At 47.4% G+C, this 19,337-nt stretch overlaps 2 protein-coding genes across 9 annotated transcripts in view; one reads left to right on the plus strand and one right to left on the minus strand.

Moving 5' to 3' along the window:
• Nucleotides 1-19,337, plus strand: part of CDK16 (cyclin dependent kinase 16) — a 62,237-nt gene that overhangs the window by 37,695 nt on the left and 5,205 nt on the right. For 3 of the 7 annotated variants that reach the window (XM_083482555.1, XM_083482556.1, XM_083482557.1), the window contains exons 2-16: nucleotides 52-191; nucleotides 3,403-3,543; nucleotides 5,156-5,289; nucleotides 6,794-6,919; nucleotides 7,923-7,979; nucleotides 9,004-9,118; nucleotides 10,738-10,832; nucleotides 11,623-11,685; nucleotides 12,060-12,183; nucleotides 12,280-12,400; nucleotides 14,839-14,936; nucleotides 15,538-15,643; nucleotides 16,321-16,363; nucleotides 16,834-16,924; nucleotides 18,978-19,055. In XM_083482555.1, the coding sequence (XP_083338681.1) occupies nucleotides 74-191; nucleotides 3,403-3,543; nucleotides 5,156-5,289; nucleotides 6,794-6,919; nucleotides 7,923-7,979; nucleotides 9,004-9,118; nucleotides 10,738-10,832; nucleotides 11,623-11,685; nucleotides 12,060-12,183; nucleotides 12,280-12,400; nucleotides 14,839-14,936; nucleotides 15,538-15,643; nucleotides 16,321-16,363; nucleotides 16,834-16,924; nucleotides 18,978-19,055 (1,510 nt within the window). In that variant the 5' untranslated portion in view covers nucleotides 52-73. Of the gene's footprint in view, nucleotides 1-51; nucleotides 192-3,402; nucleotides 3,544-4,043; nucleotides 4,147-5,155; nucleotides 5,290-6,793; nucleotides 6,920-7,922; nucleotides 7,980-9,003; nucleotides 9,119-10,737; nucleotides 10,833-11,622; nucleotides 11,686-12,059; nucleotides 12,184-12,279; nucleotides 12,401-14,838; nucleotides 14,937-15,537; nucleotides 15,644-16,320; nucleotides 16,364-16,833; nucleotides 16,925-18,977; nucleotides 19,056-19,337 lie in introns of those variants that run through there. The other 4 variants (XM_083482558.1, XM_083482559.1, XM_083482560.1 and 1 more) reach the window with 2 other exon arrangements.
• Nucleotides 1-19,337, minus strand: part of LOC310696721 (uncharacterized protein) — a 185,180-nt gene that overhangs the window by 23,070 nt on the left and 142,773 nt on the right. The gene's annotated exons all lie outside the window — the stretch shown is intronic.

A 19,337-nucleotide genomic window follows, 5' to 3' on the forward strand; every position in this document is an offset into this window, starting at 1 on the left:
GAGTTGCTCACCTTGTGGATTAACCCCCTGTTTCCTTGTTGCCACGTGCAGTGACTTCAGCCGTTTCCCCACCATGGATCGGATGAAGAAGATCAAGCGGCAGCTGTCCATGACGCTGCGTGGGAGCCGGACAGCAGAGAAAAACCTCAATGAGCCCATCAACCTAGAGGAGAACAACAGCAGTGATAATGGTGAGTGCCCTCGATTACCAGCAGCGGAGAACAGTGCATGTTGCGGAGGAGCTCCCCCGACGCTCTCACATGCCCAGGAACGCACTAAGGAGGGCCACATCTTGCTCAGAGTCTGCTGCCTGCTATGGAACCCTCCAACTTGAAGTATTGCTAAAAGAGCAAGTTTCTAGCCCTTAATGTTTCAGAGAGTAGGAGCGGGGGGGGGGGCGGAGTCGGGCACGGGGAAGATTGTTTGCAGTTTGTTCAGGCTGAGGATTTCAGTGGTCAGGTGCTGGGACCTTTTTGCTTAATACTTTTATTTATTTGGAAAAGTTTATAAACTTCTTAATAAAGAAAAACCGTAAGTGTACTTAATTCAGTGCATACATCCTACAGGCACTGGTGTCTCCTGGTGGTTCCTCAGTCCCGGTCTTTTTGCCTTCATAGCTTCATTGTACTTTTCAGTGAATTTCTGGTTCAAAGTTCTAACTTCTTAAAAAACACCCTTATTGTAAGAAGATGCAAGTAGCTTAATGTGTGCAAATATTACATAATTGTCTTCAGTCTTGCTGGCATTGGGTAAACTTTTCCTGTCAGAAATTGTAATTAGCTCACCATGTTACAAACTCAGTCAAACGTTATAGCTAGCTCTACTCAGAGTAGACCCATTGACATGTATGAACCTGAGTTAGTCCTGTCCATTAATTTCAGTGAGTGCTCTGCTCAGGACTGGCATTGGGTGCAGCCTTGTCTGTTAATTCAAGATCTCAATTAATGTGCCAATTATTGAGAAAGTAGTAGTGGGCATAAAATGGTGGTTTCCCCCAGGCTCGCTTGGCTCAGGGTCATGCGTCTGCTTTCTTGCATGCTCTGTTTACTAACCTGGAGAGGAAGCCATCCAGCACTTGAGTCTAAAGGTTTACTGATCAACAAACAACAAGGAGCTGCTTTTCAGTGTGAAATGCAAGAAAGATTTTGACCACAAATCAAACAGCTGGATCAGAAATGAACACCATATGAAAAGGAAATGTTGAATCTGCCAGGTAGATACTAGTCAAACATGATAGGTCGCTGCTTGGTTTCAGATCCAACCTTTAAAAATGTTTAGTTTAGGGCAGTCAAAAGACTAACATAAAATGGGACATTCACATTTCTCTCAAAAAAACAAAGGGGGGTAGCAACCAACAGCAGAGCATGTGAAAAACAGTGGTGCTTGGAAGCTTAGTCATGCAGAATATAAACTAACCCCTAATCCATTTGGTTTTGAATTACAGAAATATTAAAGTTTGTTGACTTAAAACGCAGGCTTGTTACTGATTTGGGAATCAGACATTTAATAGATTCCACCTACTAACCAACCAATTTCAAGTTTCCATGAGTGTTATCCATCATATTTCACTAATGATTTATCCAGTGCTTTTTCTGGGGGGATGCAGGAGTATTCATATACCTAAACATTATTTCAACATGAGTAGGAAAATGAGAGTACCCCTAAACATTTTTTAAAGAAAAAAAGCACTGGATTATCCTAAGAACAAAGATGGGGAACCTGCAGCCCTAGATGTTGCTGAATTTGCAGCTCCCATCAACCCCAGCCAGCAGGGCCAATGATCAAGGATGATGGGAGTTGGAGTCCAACAGCAGCTTCCGTTTCCCTGCTTCAGAAAGTACTTGGCAAGAGCTTTCTGTCCAGTATTCTTTGCAAGGATCTTGGCAACCAGAACTAGGTGGCCACTGGAAATTGGCGAGGGGTCTTCTCTTCTGCCCAGGTGAGGCCACTTCCTATAAGACTGTACCGCCTTTGCTAGGGTGAGGTGTTGCCTTGACTGCAGAGGGTGGCAATGAAGGGGGAGTGGGAATAGGACTCATCAGCTGCCTTCCACAAATCTCCTTGGCAGCGTGACAGAGGAGGTTGAGCAGATCCCCTCCTCCTGGTTTTATGAATTGCAGAGAATGCGGATGAGATTGCTTACGCTGGATGGATGCAGCAGACACATGGGGGCAGGGAGTGTTTCTCTCTGTCTATGCTGAGCTTTGGTGTCAGCAGAAGCAGCACAAGAGGCTTTTGGCTGCTTTTGGCTGCACTGAAGCCCAGTAAGAGGCCTTTGCTCCCATCTTGCAAATCCTCTGGCAGTCAGAGGGAGGGAAAGACCAGAGAGAATGGCTGGCTACTGATCCAGTCACTGAGCATTGAAAACCAGGAGGAAGGGATGGGGAAGAGGGATGGCTCCCCTTGAGGAAAGAAGAAGGAACTGTGAAGAGGGGGCAATCCGTATCACCAGAAGTCTCTCATAGGTGTATTCAGATTATAGTTGTCTTTGCCATTATTAGGTTATCTCTGTCACACTGCAGACTAGAAACGTGTTGGCTTTCTTTTTTAAAGTGAAACCTGGGGATTTCAAGGTATCTGCTAGGTGCTCCAGAGACCACACTAGAAAACATTCTTGATTTTAAGCCATATAGACACCTGTCCCTGCCAGGTAGAGTAAAGGCCTTGATGTGGCTCTGGCATCAGATGCTGGAAAGTTTGGTCTTCGGCTGTGATGGAAGCAGATCAGGTGGTCTTTGGGGTTCATTATAACCGTCCACCCCACTCCTCTAATATTGAAGTGGGGGTGTCTCAGGTTACCAGAGCTGTGGGGAGAAGGCTGCCCCTCTCAGGTAAGTCCTGCCTTTCCATTACACCCCTTTCATTCCACTTTAAGTTTGATTCCCGTTCTGCTTTGATTTTTCTTTTGTTTTTCCTTCCTTCATATTTCTCTCTCTCTTTTTCTTCCCTCTGTTTGTTTCTTTTTGTGTATCTGCTTTATTTCTGCCTTCCTTTCATTCTGGTGGTGTGACTCCCTTCCCCTCCCTGCCTCTTTATGCATATTGCTTTCTCTTCCTGTGAGCTTTTGCCATCTGTGCTTCTCTTCCACTGTGTCCAAACTTTTCCCCTCCTTTTGGAGTGTTTGCGATTCCTATTTGCCTCCTATTCACCCTCCTCCCTGTTTATATCACACTTTCTTTTCTCATTCCCTTAAACTCTCCTTTGTGGTTGGGTGGCGCGATGGACATTTGGGTGGGCTCTTTCCCCAATGCCAACGCTGCCTCTGCTGTGTCCTCCGCCCCCCATCCCGCTCCATCCCGCTGCCCGCTTGACTCTCTGGCGCCTCTCATAACTCTTGTATCACCTGCCCCATCTGGCTATCCATGTGCGGGCTTCCCTCCCTCCCCGCTTCCCTCCCCCCAGGCCCCACAGGGAAGAGCGTGCGCCCCAGCACCTCCCGCAGCGTCCACGCCCTCCTGCACCGCTACGCAGGCTCCTTCCGCAGGCCCCGACTGGCCGTCAGCCGCAGCCTGAGCGCCCACCTCAACCGCTCCGCCCGACTAGGTGACTATTGCACCTCCCCCTTGTGTGGGCAGGGGCTTGGCCAGTGCTGGCCGGTCCAAAAGAGAGCCTTTCTGGAGTCCCACCTGAAATCCTTTCAACCTGGGCCTCTCGTCAGTAAGCTGGGCTGCATCAGAGCTGGGAATCCCTTGAGCAAGAAGTCTGGGGACCCTGAGCCTTTCATTTCTGTTTCTTGCTTCAGAAGGCGTTTGGGAAGGGTGCTGGGAACCAAGGCTTAGGGGCCTTATTCCCAGGGATCTTGGTTTCAGGTGCTAACTCCTTATCAACACAGATCTTAAGATTTGTGGCTCAATGTTGCGTCAGTTTCAGTTTCATCTCAGTTTCACAAAGGCTCCTAGGGACAGGGCTGTGGCTCCATGAGGGAGCCTGCCAAAGTCCCTGGCATCTCCAGCAGGACTGGAAGGTCTCCTGTCTGAAAACTGCTGCTTACCGAGATGGACCAGCAGAATGACTTGGTCTGAAGCGGCTTCCTGTCCTTCCAGATCCCCAGGAGTGAAAGCTCCCCAATCTCTACCTTTACGAGAGTCAACCAAAATGTAAAAAAAAGTGTGGCAGGCTTTTGCAATCTCCTCAGCTCTTTATCAGGTAAGATGTCACACAGAACAGGGTGGTGTGATGTGAAATGGAAGTGAAACTGACATGAAACCAACATCTATCTGTTTAAATTTTTTATTGAAACAGTTTATTAGACACAGGTTATAAGGTCCCTGTTGGTATTTAAAACATGTTCAGTGCCTAGAGCAGGAATGGGGAACCTCTGGCCCTCCAGATGTTGTTGGACTACAACTCCCATCATCCCTGACCATTGGCCAGGCTGACTGGGGCGGATGGGAGTTTGGAGTGCTGCAATACCTGGAAAGCCACACATTTCCCTCCTTGCTCTAGAGCCTTGGGTGTGGACCTGGGTCTGTCACCTATCTTGGCCATGAACTCGTTACATGACATTGTGCAAGTTTCTGTTGTATCAACCATAACAATCTACTTAAAAAATGAAAACCACCGGCTACTTTAATACCATACTGGGCTATAGTGGACTTTTCTTAATAAAATATGGTACTTTATAACACACATGGTCAAATTGGATTGGGGTGAGAAAGGGGAAATTTGTGCATGTGGGGCATGTTATTCAAACCAGCTAGGTCTTGGGCTTGGTCTACGTAAGCAGCAGACGGAGGGGACTGGAGGGAGTGGCTTTTGAATGGTCTAACACTGAAAAATTAACTGAAAAGAGAAAACAGGTACATCCGGAAGAAAATTTCTAGCCCAGACTTTTGCCTCCTGCACTGATTTTCTGTTTGCGAGGAGCTTTCAATGTAGATAGGGGAGCATTTCAAAATGTGACAGCCCAATTCAGAAGTCTGCTACATTAAAGACCAGACCCATTTGTTTTTTGCTTGTGGGAGGCCAATTGTAGTGACAGCCTGTCCCACAGAATGGAATTTTTTTTGCAAAGGTGGGGGGCAGTGGGTAGGTGGGAAGGTACAATGACATATTGAGAACCATGGGAGATCCTTGAGGGGTATTAGAGGGAGTTGCTTGAGAAGAAGGTTTTTAATTTCCCTGCCTGTGCTGTCTCCATCTCTCTGTGATGCAGAAATCGTCCACGAAGACCTCAAGATGGGTTCAGATGGTGAGAGCGACCAGGCGTCAGGGACATCATCTGATGAGGTGCAATCTCCAGTCCGAGTGCGCATGAGGAACAACCCATCGCGCAAGATCTCCACCGAGGTGCGAGCATTAAAGATGGGCGTGCAAAGTTCAGAGCAGTTGTCACTGAGGGGCTCTCTCCATCTCCCTTTCGCACAAGTCACTTTTTAGAGAGGACCATGGAAGGGATGTATAGAGATGGCTCTACAGTGGTACCTTGGGTTACAAACGCTTTGGGTTACAGACTCCGCTAACCCGGAAGTAGTACCTCGGGTTAGGAACTTTGCCCCAGGCGAGAACAGAAATCTTGCGGCTGTGGCAGCGGGAGACCCCATTAGCTAAAGTGGTACCTCAGTTTAAGAGCGGTTTCAGGTTAAGAACAGACCTCCAGAACGAATTAAATTTGTAACCAGAAGTACCACTGTCTATATGACCCACACTCATTCTCTCTCCCCCCCACATAAAAAAGCCAGGAAATAACAAAGTCTGCGCCAAGAAACCTTAAATAAAATAGTGTGAATTGTTCAGTTACCTAGCAATATACTTATTTTTCACAGACTCCTTCAGCTGGCACTCCCCCCCCCCCGCCAATAATTTTATTTTATTTTCCAAAGGTACACAATATTCAATTAGCAATAACAATACAAAATAATAACCAAACAAAAACAGAAACAAAGACAAAAACAAAAACAAAGGATACACCCATGTGGCTTCCCTCCCCCATTACTCATCATCTCTTAATCTTTAGATTCTTATTAACATTGCATCTTTTGGTCATCCTTAATATCCTTAATATATTACTTTTTTCTAGTTCTACTTTACAAACTTAGTCTATACATATCAACATATTATCCTTAGAACAGGTAATTTTTTCATGTAATCCTCAAAGCATTGCCATTCCGACCTTAAATTCTGATTAGTCTGGTGCCTTATGGTTGCTGTTAACTTCACCAACTCTATAAATTTGCTTAATTTACATATCCAATCTTCCTTTGTGGGGATAATATTTCCATTCCAGTTCCTTGCAAGTCTAGCTGCAGCTGTGGCATATAAGAATAATTTTTTTCTTATCTTGTAGGATATCCTTTCCTAAGATACCCAATACGCTTCTGGTTTTTTTCTCTATATAAATTTTAAACATCTTTTTTAACTCATTGTGGATACATTCCCAGAATCTTTTAACTTTTTTGCAGCCCCACCATACATGGACCATAGTCCCTCAGCTGGCACTTTTAACCTTCTGTGAAATCAGGCAGGTAAAAGTCACACCGATGCAGCTGAATTATCTCCTAATGCTCTGAGGAATGCCTGTGTGAAAGCCTGATTCATAGAATTGTAGGATTGGAAGGGGCCACAAGGGTCATCTAGTCCAACCCCCTGCAAGGCAGGAATCTTGAAGCCCCAACCCTGAGGTTAAGAGTCTCAGGCTCTGCCAGCTGAGACATTCTGAGGCGTGCCCTTCAGAAGGGAATCCTGCAGTGGCCCAACAGCAGAGAAAGCCCTCAGAAGACACCAGTCTTCATTTAGGGTTTACAAGTTCTAGTTCTGCCCCCAGAATTTGGACCCCATTTTCCTCCCTCTCCAGGACATTAACAAGCGCCTGTCACTTCCCGCTGATATCCGCCTGCCGGAAGGTTACCTCGAGAAGCTCACTCTAAACAGCCCCCTGTTTGACAAGCCCTTGAGCAGACGGTTACGGAGAGTCTCTTTGGTAAGTCAGATTTAAATGCAATTTGTTCACTTGGGTTTTCTTTATAGTGCCCCTCTCCCATGACATAGTTCTCTGGGTGGTTGGCCAAATAAAACGATAAAACACAATATTAACAGTATCATGAAAACAATGACTGTGTATACATTTTCAGCAGAGGCAGGAATGCTGAAATAAAATTCACAGTAGAACTAAAAATACAAAATATGCAATCACTGGGATCAAAATTCAGGTTGGAATTTGCCATTGTGCTTTGTGGGTCTGCGTGTGTCGAAGGAAGTCTGTGTGCAAAACAGGACTTTTCACCCTCTTCCCTGCCCTGTCCCATTCTGGGGATTCCCCCAACCCTCTACAGCAGATTTAGGGGGTGTGGGGCAGCAGGAGGTGGGGAGTCGCATTGAGCAAGGGGGCCTCATTTTGCGCAAACAGCACCTCCGCTAATCCAGCTTTCAGATCTTTAAAGATCACAGATTATAAAGGCATGGGAGAATAAAGAAAGGCATTCACCTGGCACCAGAAAGAGCTTAAAGAGCACCACCACTGAAAAGGCCCTTCTCCTAATAGCCATTTCCTTATCTCACTTGCTGGGGGTCTCTAAAGAGGTTTGGGCAGGTGTGTATGGGAGAAGGCAACCTTTTGGTCACCTGGCCCCATGCCATTCAGGGCTTTAAAGGCTAAGCCAAGTACTTATAGCCTCCCCCCAACTGCCTACTCTGTCCTTTCACTGCAGTAGGAACAGTGACCAGGAGCCCCTCCCGACTGTAGGTGGATTCTGCAATGGGTCATTGATGCTGGAATGGTGCTTTAGTGGTAGAGTCACATTCATTCTTTCCCAGAGCTCCCACCTGCTTGCCACCTTCTCTGCAGCACAAAAAAGGTGGGATAAAGTCTCTGTCACCTATAACCGTCCTCCTGCTACGACGTTGGAGGGGTGCTAGTGCAGTAGGGCCCCCTGGCTGGAGAAGTCAGCCCCTCCCACCCTGTCTCTTTGTGCTTTCTTGTGCAGTCGGAGATTGGCTTTGGGAAGCTGGAGACGTATGTGAAGCTGGACAAGCTGGGAGAAGTGAGTGCCCTGACCGTCCTCCGGAAGGCGGAGCTGAGAACGAATTCCAGTCTAGAACACACTGGGGATGACCACTCAGCTCGGCTTGCTTCATCTCAGGGCACCTGGGATAGGGTCATTCTCACGCTGATTTTAATATATTTTTCTCTCTCTTTTTAATGTATTGATTTCTACTTTGCTCTTCCTTCAAGTCCAAGGAGTGCAGGATGGTGTACCTAATATCCTCACAACAACCCTGTGAGGTAGAATAGGCCACGAAAGGGTGGCGTGCCATAGGTCAGGGAGCAGGGGTTTGAATCTGGATCTCCCCAGCACTCAGCCCAGGACACCACCCTGGCTTAGCCTGAGAGCAGTGAGCTTGGCCAGTCCAGGGTATTTGTTCCTTTATCTCCACAAGACTTCCAGCTCATCCCACCTTAGTATCACTTCTCACGGTGGATTTGATCCATTCAGCCTGGGAGGGTACCTTTAGTTCAGTGGATTTAAGAGGTCCTGGTTCAAATTCCAGAATGGCCTTGGGGAGTTCCATTCAGTCACCCATCCTTCCCAGCACATGCATTCAGAACACGTTAAAGCACACGGAATCTCGTTTTTTCCAGGATTGCCACTAACACCCTTATCCAGAACTCCTTGTTAACCCATATCTCTCGTCAGCCTCAACTCTTTCTTCTGTAAAATGGGCCAATTAATGAATCCATCATAGGGCTCTTGAGAGGATAAATGAGAGAAGGGAATTGCATTAACTGCACCCAAGATTATGAATTCAAGAGTAAATCATGCCTCTCTAGGGCAGAGAACTTTCTTCCCCTGATCAAACCAGCCTGGTGTTGAGAACATCTTTCTGCAATTACACAGACGACGTTTTGCACTCTGGTTTTTTGATGAAATTTATTCTTTGCTGGCATGGGGGCATAACTAAATTGCAGGGCAACTGGGGACTTGGAGGAGAGTTGGGGTGTGAGGCCAGTTGACTAGAGGTTGGGCATTGGGCTGCTAGCCTGAGCTCTGTCTTTGCTGCATTAAGGGGACGTACGCCACAGTCTACAAGGGGAAGAGTAAACTCACCGATAACCTGGTGGCCTTGAAGGAGATCCGTCTTGAGCACGAAGAAGGAGCACCTTGCACAGCCATTCGGGAAGGTACATCAACACTCCCTGAAATCAGAAGGGTCAGCCAGTTTCAGTGGGTTCTGGTCCATTGGGGCACTCTGCCATCACCAGACCACTTCCTTCCTTGTACCCAGTCCAAGGGATGGCCTTGGACGACAGCGTCCTGTACCAGTCTCAGGTTTGCCCTTGTAGAACTCAAGGCAGAGGAAGATGGGGGGAAACTCTGCCTCTCTTTGACTCTTGCTCCATCTGCGGAGACCCCTCCACCTTCTGCCTGTCTCAGAGAGCAGCTGCAAGAATTCCACAGCCAGTGGAAAGTGGAAATGGCTGCAGACGTTTGGATGAGCCAAACAGCTGCATCCATGAATGGAGGGGGTCCCAGACTGAAAATGCAGTTGAACACAAAGACTCGTCATAAGATATTTGCATTGACCAGAAAAATTACTGTAGCAGCCAGAAGTCCAGAGGAATTCATGTTAGGGCAGTAGAGACTCTGGGGTAAGTCAGATGTGGCCGACAAGAGGAATATCACCTGCAGTGTTCTTATCATTTTCCTTCGCTAGTGAAGTTCAGGGGTGCATGCGCAGCCATAAGGACATGTGCACACACACCTTTCCCATGCTCAGGAGGGAGGAGGTATCCGTGGGCTTGGGGGAACTGAGGTTAGCAGAACTTGATCCATCATCATCAGTCAGTCAGTCAGTCAAAGAAGCATAAAAACAAGGCAACAAATCAAAGGAACCAGTGAGGGTGTGTTGTTAGAACTAGGATACCATTAATCTCCAGTCAAAGTACTGAAAATCCCCTCTTTAACACACAGAGGTATTCCATAGAAATTGCAATTGTCAAATAAACTTACTCCACTTTAGAAAAAAAATATTTTCCTTTTAACTGTTTTTATGTTCTTTCTCTAAGTCTAATTAAAACAGGTTAGTTTTTGCCATTGTTACACAATCCCACACCTTATTATGCCATGATTTAATTGTTGGACCTGAAGTTATCCTCCCCCCTCTCCTAGTTCACACGTCCACTACATGTCGGTAAAACCATTTTTAAAAAAACTTAGGGAGCAAAAGAAGAGAGGTCTAGACAGAAAGAGAAGGATGTCTGTGCCCGTGTGTGGTTCACATGAAGAGGGGAAGGAAGACGGGAGCAAATGTACACACAGCCGAGAGGCCGAGAGAGGTCATTTTCTGATCTGTGACCAGATCTCTTTGCCCCTCCCAGCTCAGCCAGTTCCCTCTCACAGCTTTACCTGCCTCAGTAGGACCCAGTAGGTGTCTAGAGGGCAGACCCAAAGGGCCCCCCCCAAGTTTGCAGGGAGCAGGAGGAAGATGGACTCTGCTGCCCTTGGCGAGGCTGAGAAAGAACAGGAGAGGCAGGGGAACGGCATACTGGCGCACACTGGCGCAAAATTACCCACCCCAAGCAGCGGCAAGTTCAGAGCAGTGGATCATGCAGGGACACAGCAGATAACCTCCTCCCTGGTGGGTGCTTTAGGCTCCCTGGAGCTTTCTAGCTTTCTCTTTCATGTCATGTGCTTGGTGTTCTTCTCTCAAAGCCCAGAGTTTAGGAATGGCTCCATTAAACTCTTTAGAGGTGCTTCTGTTGCGCGTCCCACAACGTGCCTCTCTTTCTCTGTTTTCCAGTTTCACTTCTGAAAGATCTGAAACATGCCAACATTGTGACCCTGCATGATATCATCCATACAGAGAAATCCCTCACGCTTGTCTTCGAGTATTTAGTGAGTAAACAGGGGCGGGCATGGTAACTGTAACTTATACTTCTTTATGAATGAAAACATCTCAAATTATTTACGACTGAAAGCTGAACATTCAGAAAACCCGTATTTTGAACAGCCTGGCTGGTTTGAAGGAAGATGTTGCCTACAGTGCACATAGAGAGGGTGTTAAAAGTGTCGTGGCTTCCTCCCAAGGACTCCTGGGAATTACAGTTTTATGATAGGTTTAAGAATGCTCAAGGTAGCTTTCAATGCCCTCCTGAAGCAGCCACTTCAGTAGGAAATTATTGTAGCATAAGTGGGGGCGAGTTTTTCAAGGGTAGTCTCCTGAAACCTAGGAAGTACAGTAAGTTCCCTGCCCCTGAGACCACTACCAGTGCTGGGCCAATATGGAGGTGAGGGCTTGGACGTGACTCCCACATCCCTGTCCAGCCCTCTTGCTCAGCCTGGTGCAAACCATGTCGGCACAGGGGAAAGGATGGGGATGTGGGATGTATGAACCTTCTGTTCACTTTATTGGTCCAGGGCACATTCCTGGGTGGGGGAATTCTGCTGAGTCTATGGCAAGTCCACTGCATGGGAATGCCATGCCCACTCTAGGTTGAAGGATTCCCATATAGTCTTAACGATAAGGGGTGCCATCCTGCCCATGTTTACTCAGAAGTAAGATTCCCTTGAATTCAATGGGACTAACTTCCAGGTGCTCTTAGGATTGCAGACTTGTTTGCACAAATCAGTCATTTTAAATTAATGAAGAGGAAAGTTGTCAATCCTGCGTCTTCTTTCACCCCAGGATAAAGATCTGAAACAGTATCTTGACGACTGCGGCAATGTAATAAATATGCACAATGTGAAGGTAAGTTGCTGACTCCCATCTGAGTCTGTTTCAGTGGATTCTTTTACTGCGTAGCAAGCAACTTTACAGATGTTGCTGGCAAAAGCTCACTTCAGCATGAGATTGCACTGGGGGATTTGATACTTGCTTTGCATGTTCTCCTTCAATGCTCTGGTTATTGGTGGCGACCCCATCAAACGAACGTGGAACTGTCCTGAGAAAATAAAGGCATGTTTCTAAAGAAAATCCCACTGTTTGAAGAAGTTATATGAATTGGAAACATTTTCCTAAATGCACTCGTTTTGCATCCATGGCTGGTTAGAAGTACTGTATATGGCAGATCTAGTGATGAACTAGAGGGAAAGGCATTGAGGTGGCTCTGTTCCCTCCTCCAGCTGTTCCTGTTCCAGCTGCTGCGCGGCCTCGCCTACTGCCACCGTCAGAAGGTGCTCCATCGAGACCTCAAGCCCCAGAACTTGCTCATTAATGAGAGAGGGGAGCTCAAACTAGCAGATTTTGGTGAGTACTAATTATCTCTCTGCCCTTGCTCTGCAACATTTACTAACAAATGTAATGAAATGTAAAATGTAATGCAATGCAACTTAACATTCCCAGGACTGGCCCGGGCAAAATCCATTCCCACCAAGACCTACTCCAATGAAGTGGTGACACTTTGGTACCGACCCCCAGATATACTATTGGGCTCGACAGAATACTCCACCCAGATTGACATGTGGTAAGGGTTCAGCAGCCTGTGGCCAGCTCTCCCTCCCTGTGGTTGAAATCCGTGAATTTTGATAGTGCTTTCCATTTGCCCATCAGTTGTCATCTCCCCCAGGGATGGGGGACCTGTGACCCTCCAGATATTGTTGGACTTTCTCTTTAGCCCAGCTAGCTTGGCCTGTGGTTAGGAGAGATGGGAGTTGTAGTCCTGCAACATCTGAAAGGCCACAGGTTCCCCATCTAGGAGTGCAGTCTGTTTTCTGCATGGTTCTTGTCTTTTTAAAAGGTGTTTTAAGTAAAGAGGGACGCAGATGGTGCTGTGGGTTAAACCACAGAGCCTAGGACTTGCCGATCAGAAGGTTGGCGGTTTGAATCACCGCGATGGGGTGAGCTCCCATTGCTCGGTCCCTGCTCCTGCCAACCTAGTAGTTCGAAAGCACGTCAAAGTGCAAGTAGATAAATAGGTACTTCTCCGGCGGGAAGGTAAACGGCGTTTCCATGTGTTGCTCTGGTTCGCCAGAAGCGGCTTAGTCATGCTGGCCACATGACCCGGAAACTGTATGCCGGCTCCCTCGGCCAATAAAGCGAGATGAGCGCCGCAACCCCAGAGTTGGTCATGACTGGACCTAATGGTCAGGGGTCCCTTTATCTTTACCGTAAGTAAACAGAGGCCATGTAAAGGAAAACAGCGGTGAATACCTAGAGCTGAGCCGCTTGGATCTCAGGAAACTGTAGAGCTAAAAAAGGAGACTGAAGCTAGGGGCAAACAAATGCATGGAGCCAGTAGCTGAGTCACAGTGGCCTGCTAGGAACACAAACTGTGGTGGAGTTCCTTAGAGGTTTCTCCCCAATCCCTCCATGTGGAGACCAGGGGTGGCAGACAAGCCATTCTGAAGGACAACTTGCCCACTGCCATGTGACATTCCCCTGTAATGTGCAGGAACAAGAGCATGCAACGTGTGGTGAACTGGGTGCACATCCTAGAACTGGCATAGCCAACGTTGTGCCCTCCAGCTCTTGCTGCATTCCAGCTCCCATTAGTCAGCCAGCCTGGCCGGAGGTCAGGGAGGATAAGAGTTGTGGTCCACGACATCTAGAGGACATCTGATTGGCTGCCCCTGCTCTGGAATGCCTTCTCTTCTATGCTTCAAAACAAGGATTCTAAGTGTCAGGTGGCCTCCCAAGGGGACATTTGCCAGGGAAGAGGATAAGAGAGTTAATGAGACTCTCCAACAGCAGCTCCAAAATGGTACCCTCTTCAAACAAAAGGGAGATACCAGAAAGCTTGGGGCACGGTGAGGGGAATCCAAAGGTTTGCAGAAAGAAGTACATGGTACCTTGGTTTTCAAGCGTGTTGGAAGCCGAACATTTCGGAACCGGAATGCCAAAAACCCGGAAGTAATTGCTTCTGTTTTTGAACACGCCTTGGAAGTCAAACAGCTTCCGCTGCGTTCCCCCCTTTTTTTCTCCATTGGCTTTGCCGACCGCTCTTTGCGCCTCGGTTGTTGAACATTTCGGAAGTTGAACGGTCTTCCAGAACGGATTACTTTTGACAACTGAGGTACCACTGTACGTTGGGGAGGGGTCAGGAGTGGACAGAAGGAGAGAAACCCCTCCCCACTCGCCTCATGAAGTCTGAGAATGCTCACTGGCCATAGATGCTGACTAAGCATTGCCATGGTGCTAGTGAGGAGGACTCTGCGCTGCAACATTTAGTTGCAGGTCCTACTTGTTTCTGAGATATTTCTGGCCCTTCTCAATGCATGCCAGAATCCTCTGCAATGTGCAGGCTCAGGTCCAGGGCAGAGATGCAGGGAAGGTCTTTGGCCGACTAGTTCTAAAAAGTATACTCTAAAGGCAGCAAGTTTGAAAATCCCTTACATATAGGATAATGAAAACAAACCATGGAAGAGAAGTCGATGTTAAATGTTTGGTTTGTATTTTGGTAAATGTAAATGTGCAAATTTTGTATGATTAAAAATGATAATAAGATTTTAAAAGAAAAAGAAAAGTTTAATTCTGTACCCTCTTGAAATTATGTGAATTTTGCATATTTTCTTATATCTTTCTAATTCTGCTTCTGATTTTCATGGGTGGGACAAAGATCTGTGCAGAATCCAGAAGCTGCTCCACCCACTGACTGTGGAATGTTGCTTCTTCTTCACCAGAAAATGGTGCTGCAAAATGAAGAAATAGATACATATTTGGTTAAGTCGCATAGCACATTCAAGTGGCAGAATGCTTGGCAGGGGGTTGGACTCGATGGCCCTTGTGGTCTCTTCCAACTCTATGATTCTATGAATCTATGATTCTATGATTCTATGATTCTATGATTCTAATTTGGATTTTCTTGGAACATACTGTTTTGATCCAGTGGAGAGAATCAGGATTTTGATTTAAAGCCTTGCTTTGAACTTCCTCCCAGTGATGTCCTTGTCTTTCTCCTCACAGGGGTGTGGGCTGCATCTTCTATGAGATGTCCACAGGACGGCCGCTCTTCCCAGGCTCCACAGTTGAGGAGCAGCTGCACTTCATCTTTCGGATATTGGGTATGGTCCTGGGGTGACCTTGATGGGACTGCTGTGTTGCCGAGAGATCAGTGGGGAGAAGCAGGAGGGCCTTACAGAAGACTAGACTGCTGATTCACAGGAGTCTTCTGAGCTGCTTTGAGGAATCTAGACAAGGAGGGGGATACAACTCAGTTGATCAATAATCAATTACCATAATAAATCCATAACGATAACCAGTGTATTATATATTTTAGCAAGTTGCTTGTCTACTTGCTATGAATTTGGATAGCTTTTAGGGTATTGTAACCACATTTTGCATGGTGATTTCTGAGATCAAAGAAGATCAAAGATTCAGCTGGATGCCATTTTGGATCAAGATGGCAGGCTGAGCCTTTCAAGACTTCACTGATTTTAACCACTGATTTCTTTGTTTCTTAGAATTCCCAAACAACTCTGCTAGTCAATCAATAAAGGACAACATATACATAAGTAAACATGGCAGAAGTGCTGGTGTGGGTGCTCCTTAAAAGTCCTGTTTCAGGATCAGCGCCGCTCTCCTGCTCAGGGCAGCAGGGCAACCTGCCTGTGTCCTGAGATGACTCTTTTCTGGTCTCTCCTTCTCTCTCCTCTGCATCACCAGGGACTCCCAACGAAGAGACGTGGCCTGGAATCCAGTCTAATGAAGAATTCCGAGCCTATAATTACCCTAAATACCGTCCCGAGGCCCTCATCAACCATGCCCCAAGGTGAGGGTCAACTTGCCATTCAGGGAATGTTAGGGTGGGTTGAACTTTTCAACTTTCCAATTCCCCAAATGAAGGGTGGGAGTTCAAATGATACTTTTGTTAATGAATGTAATTTAGTTTAGCTTAGTAAGTAAAATGTGTGTAAAATTGCATAGAAATCATTAGAAATGATTGCCAAGTACTTACAGGTGGTTCTTCTTCTTCTTCTTCTTCTTCCTCTTCCTCTTCCTCTTCCTCCTCCTCCTCTTCTTCTTCTCGCTGTTTTTCTACTTGGCCCTTGATCCCAGAGACACCCGCCCCCCTTTTATGCACTGGCTTCCATTGCTTTCTCGTGAGCAGAGGTGCAGATCAAAGGCTTTTTATCCCTCTCCTTTCCAGAACATGGATTCTGTCAGAGATGGCGGCTTGTGCCCCTCCTCTGCTGACTCTGGGGGCTTTACAAGGCCTTTGCCTGTGTCTTGGCTCTGAAGGGTCTGGGGACCTTGCTGGCCCCTGAGTCCTGCTCCAGACCTGCCCCTTTTTCAAACCAGTTGCCAACCCGTAGTTGAGATGTACTTTGCTCATTTACAAGCCCCTATTAATGCTGTTTGCGGAGCAGCTGAGCACCTCCACCTGGGAAGCAGGGCCTCCCTTTCCCTTCCAGAGCCTGATCTTACTTTTCTCCTGGATCTCCACAGGCTGGATAGCGAAGGGGCTGACCTCCTGGGGAAGCTGCTGCAGGTGAGAAGTTGTGGCTCCTCTTTGTCTCTTCCTCCGGCCGGATGCGGACCTTTATTGTCTTTGCAGCTTCAGGTGACAGGAAGGCCTTCTCTGCTGGGGCTGGATGGCCTGGCCTTGCCCTCCTCAGGGAATTGCAGAATGGATCGAGGACTGGGAGCCTTATGTGGCATTGCACTTGTCCATCTTCAGGGGCTTGTTGTCTGTGCCAAGAAAAACGTAACACAGCTGCCCTTTGGGAACAAAATGGAAACCAGGCTGGGGAAAGCCGGTGTGGGGGTTAGAACATGTGGTGAAGGAGTCCTCTCTATCCAGCCAGGTGACTGCTGGGCATAGCTTACTCCTGGGTAAATGGCTATACATTCCCACTTCCGCTCAGAATGGCATTCCTGGTGGAAGCAGAAGCTTTGCAGCACAGCAGTTGATCTCTCTCGTCTTCTCTTCTTCCCCCTCCCTGTTCTCTCCCGACGCAGTTTGAGGGCAGGAAGCGGATCTCTGCAGACGAGGCCATGCGGCACCTGTTCTTCCACAGTCTGGGCGAACGAGTCCTCAAACTCCCAGACAGTAGGTGCAGGCTGGGGAGGGAGAGAGGGAAGGAGGCCGGCACTATGGGATATGGGGATGGGCATATCGATGTACGGAAGGGCAGGTGGTCTTGGCCTCTGAGTGCGGACCAGCAGGGTGAGGGTCTATGGTATTGATAATGCTCTGTGATCTGTTGTCCCCGGAGTGGGAGTGCAGGACCCCACCCCCCCGCCCCCATTTCTCAGGTTCCTCTGTTATTTTGTAGGGCTGCCAGATTTGATTTGTTTAAATGGAAGATGAGCTTTGCTTGATTAATTGGTGAAGGCAAGTTTTGATCTGTGAGGCTAAAAGTTAAGGGAAGAATAGCTTATTTTGAAGCCGTTTTGCTTCTGATTGGTTGGAAGGGAAAGAACTGGCTGGCCAGCGCAAGAGGTGGAATTCTGCCCCCTCCCGCCAGCTGGTTTGTTTCCAGAGCAGCAACCAGTTTCCGTGCCACCCTTAAGTGGGCAGGAGCTCTCTCAGGGTCCAGGGGTTGCCACCTGGTGTGCCCTTTGGTGCCTAGGCTCAGCCCTGGAAGCCTTTTCACCCACCTGCCCTCTTACGTGCATGTATCTCAGCTTATGCTGCCGCTCTCCTTCATCCTTTCTCTCCTGCTTTCCCCTCACCACAGGCAGCTTTCTGGTCCTTAACCTTCTCCTCATACGGAGACTTTCATCCCAGACAAGCTGCAAAGTATCTGGTTTCACAGAAATTGGACTGTAGACCTTTTTTGCTGCTGAGAGGTTTAATCCCTATGAATTAGAGTTAGAGGCAAATAATACTAATAATACTAACAACAACAACAACAATAATAACAATAATAATAATAATTTATTTGTACCCCGGCCACTCTGGGAGGCTTCCAACAAAAATTAAAAATACATTAAAATGTCACACATTAAAAACTTTCCTAAACAGGGCTTCCTGACAGTAAGAGCTGTTCGACAGTGGAATTTGCGGCCAAGGAGTGTGGTGGAGTCTCCTTCTTTGGAGGTCTTTAAGCAGAGGCTTGACAATCATATGTCAGGAGTGCTCTGATGGTGTTTCCTGCTTGGCAGGGGGTTGGACTCGATGGCCCTTGTGGTCTATTCCAACTCTATGATTCTATGATTCTCTGATTCAGGGCTGCCTTCAGATGTCTTCTAAATGTCAGGTAGTTGTTTATCGCTTTGACATCTAATAGGAGGGCGTTCCACTGGGCCGGCGCCACTACCAAGAAGGCCCTCTGCCTGGTTCCCTGTAGCTTTGCTTCTCGCAATGAGGGAACCGCCAGAAGGCCCTTGGTGCTGGACCTCAGCGTACGGGCTGAACGATGGGGGTGGAGACGCTCCTTCAGGTATACCAGGCCGAGGCTGTTTAGGGCTTTCAAGGTCAGCACCAACACTTTGAATTGTGATCAGAATCGTACTGGGAGCCAATGTTGGTCTTTCAAGACCGGTGTTATGTGGTCTCGGTGGCTGCTCCCAGTCACCAGTCTAACTGCCGCATTCTGGATTAGTTGTACAGTGGTGCCTCGCAAGACGAAATTAATCCGTTCCTCAAGTCTCTTCGTCTAGTGGTTCTTTCGTCTTGCGAAGCAACCCTATTAGCGGATTAGCGGATTAGCGCTATTAGCGGTTTAGCGGCTATTAGCGGTTTAGCGGCTATTAAAGGATTAGCGGATTAGCGGCTAAAAGGCTATTAGCCTGAAGGTTGATGAAGAATGTATAGTTTGAGCCTAAGCTGCAATAAGATTTAACACACTTTCAAAATTGATATGAATTTTTAATATATTAAGTGCCACTGTTGAGGGGCAACCTGTCCCATCCCTAATTGAAGAATGTGTTTAAAAAATGTGGATCTAGAGATCTAATTATTTATTTATTAAATTTATATCCCACCTCCCCAAAGGAGCCCAGTAGGGAAAACCCACAATTTTGAGAAGAGTTCCCACACAAATGGATTTTAGCTGCAGTTCAGATGCTTTCTCCCATTATTTTTGCAGACTAGCAGCTCCTGTAAAAGGCTCTCACCTGCTCTTGTGTTTCTTCTTTTCCATCTCCTCCTCTTGCAGCAACGTCAATATTTGCACTAAAGGAGATTCAGTTACAGAAAGAGACGGGCCTGAGATCGGCTTCCCTGCCCGAATCAGGTGAGAGGCTACTGCCTGAGCAATGAGAGCCCCGCCCACTGGGAATCAAGCCCCGCCCACTTTTACTCCAGCACTTTCCCCAAACGTTCCTCCCCATCCTTTACTACTCAGAAGTCACCCAAGCCAGAGTCAGTCCTTGGGTGAGGCCAAGGCGAGGCAGCTGCAGTTGCCAGAGCAGGAAGCAGAGAGGCCCCACCACAGACTTGTGCAGGAGAACTTCCCCGCAGATTATGCCCCTGGGTGTTAATGCATGAGAGGGGAATGGGTGCTGCTTAGATTCTC

This window comes from Podarcis liolepis (assembly GCF_965112155.1).
Source record: "Podarcis liolepis genome assembly, chromosome: 17".
In the NCBI taxonomy this organism is placed as follows: Eukaryota; Metazoa; Chordata; class Lepidosauria; order Squamata; family Lacertidae; genus Podarcis; species Podarcis liolepis.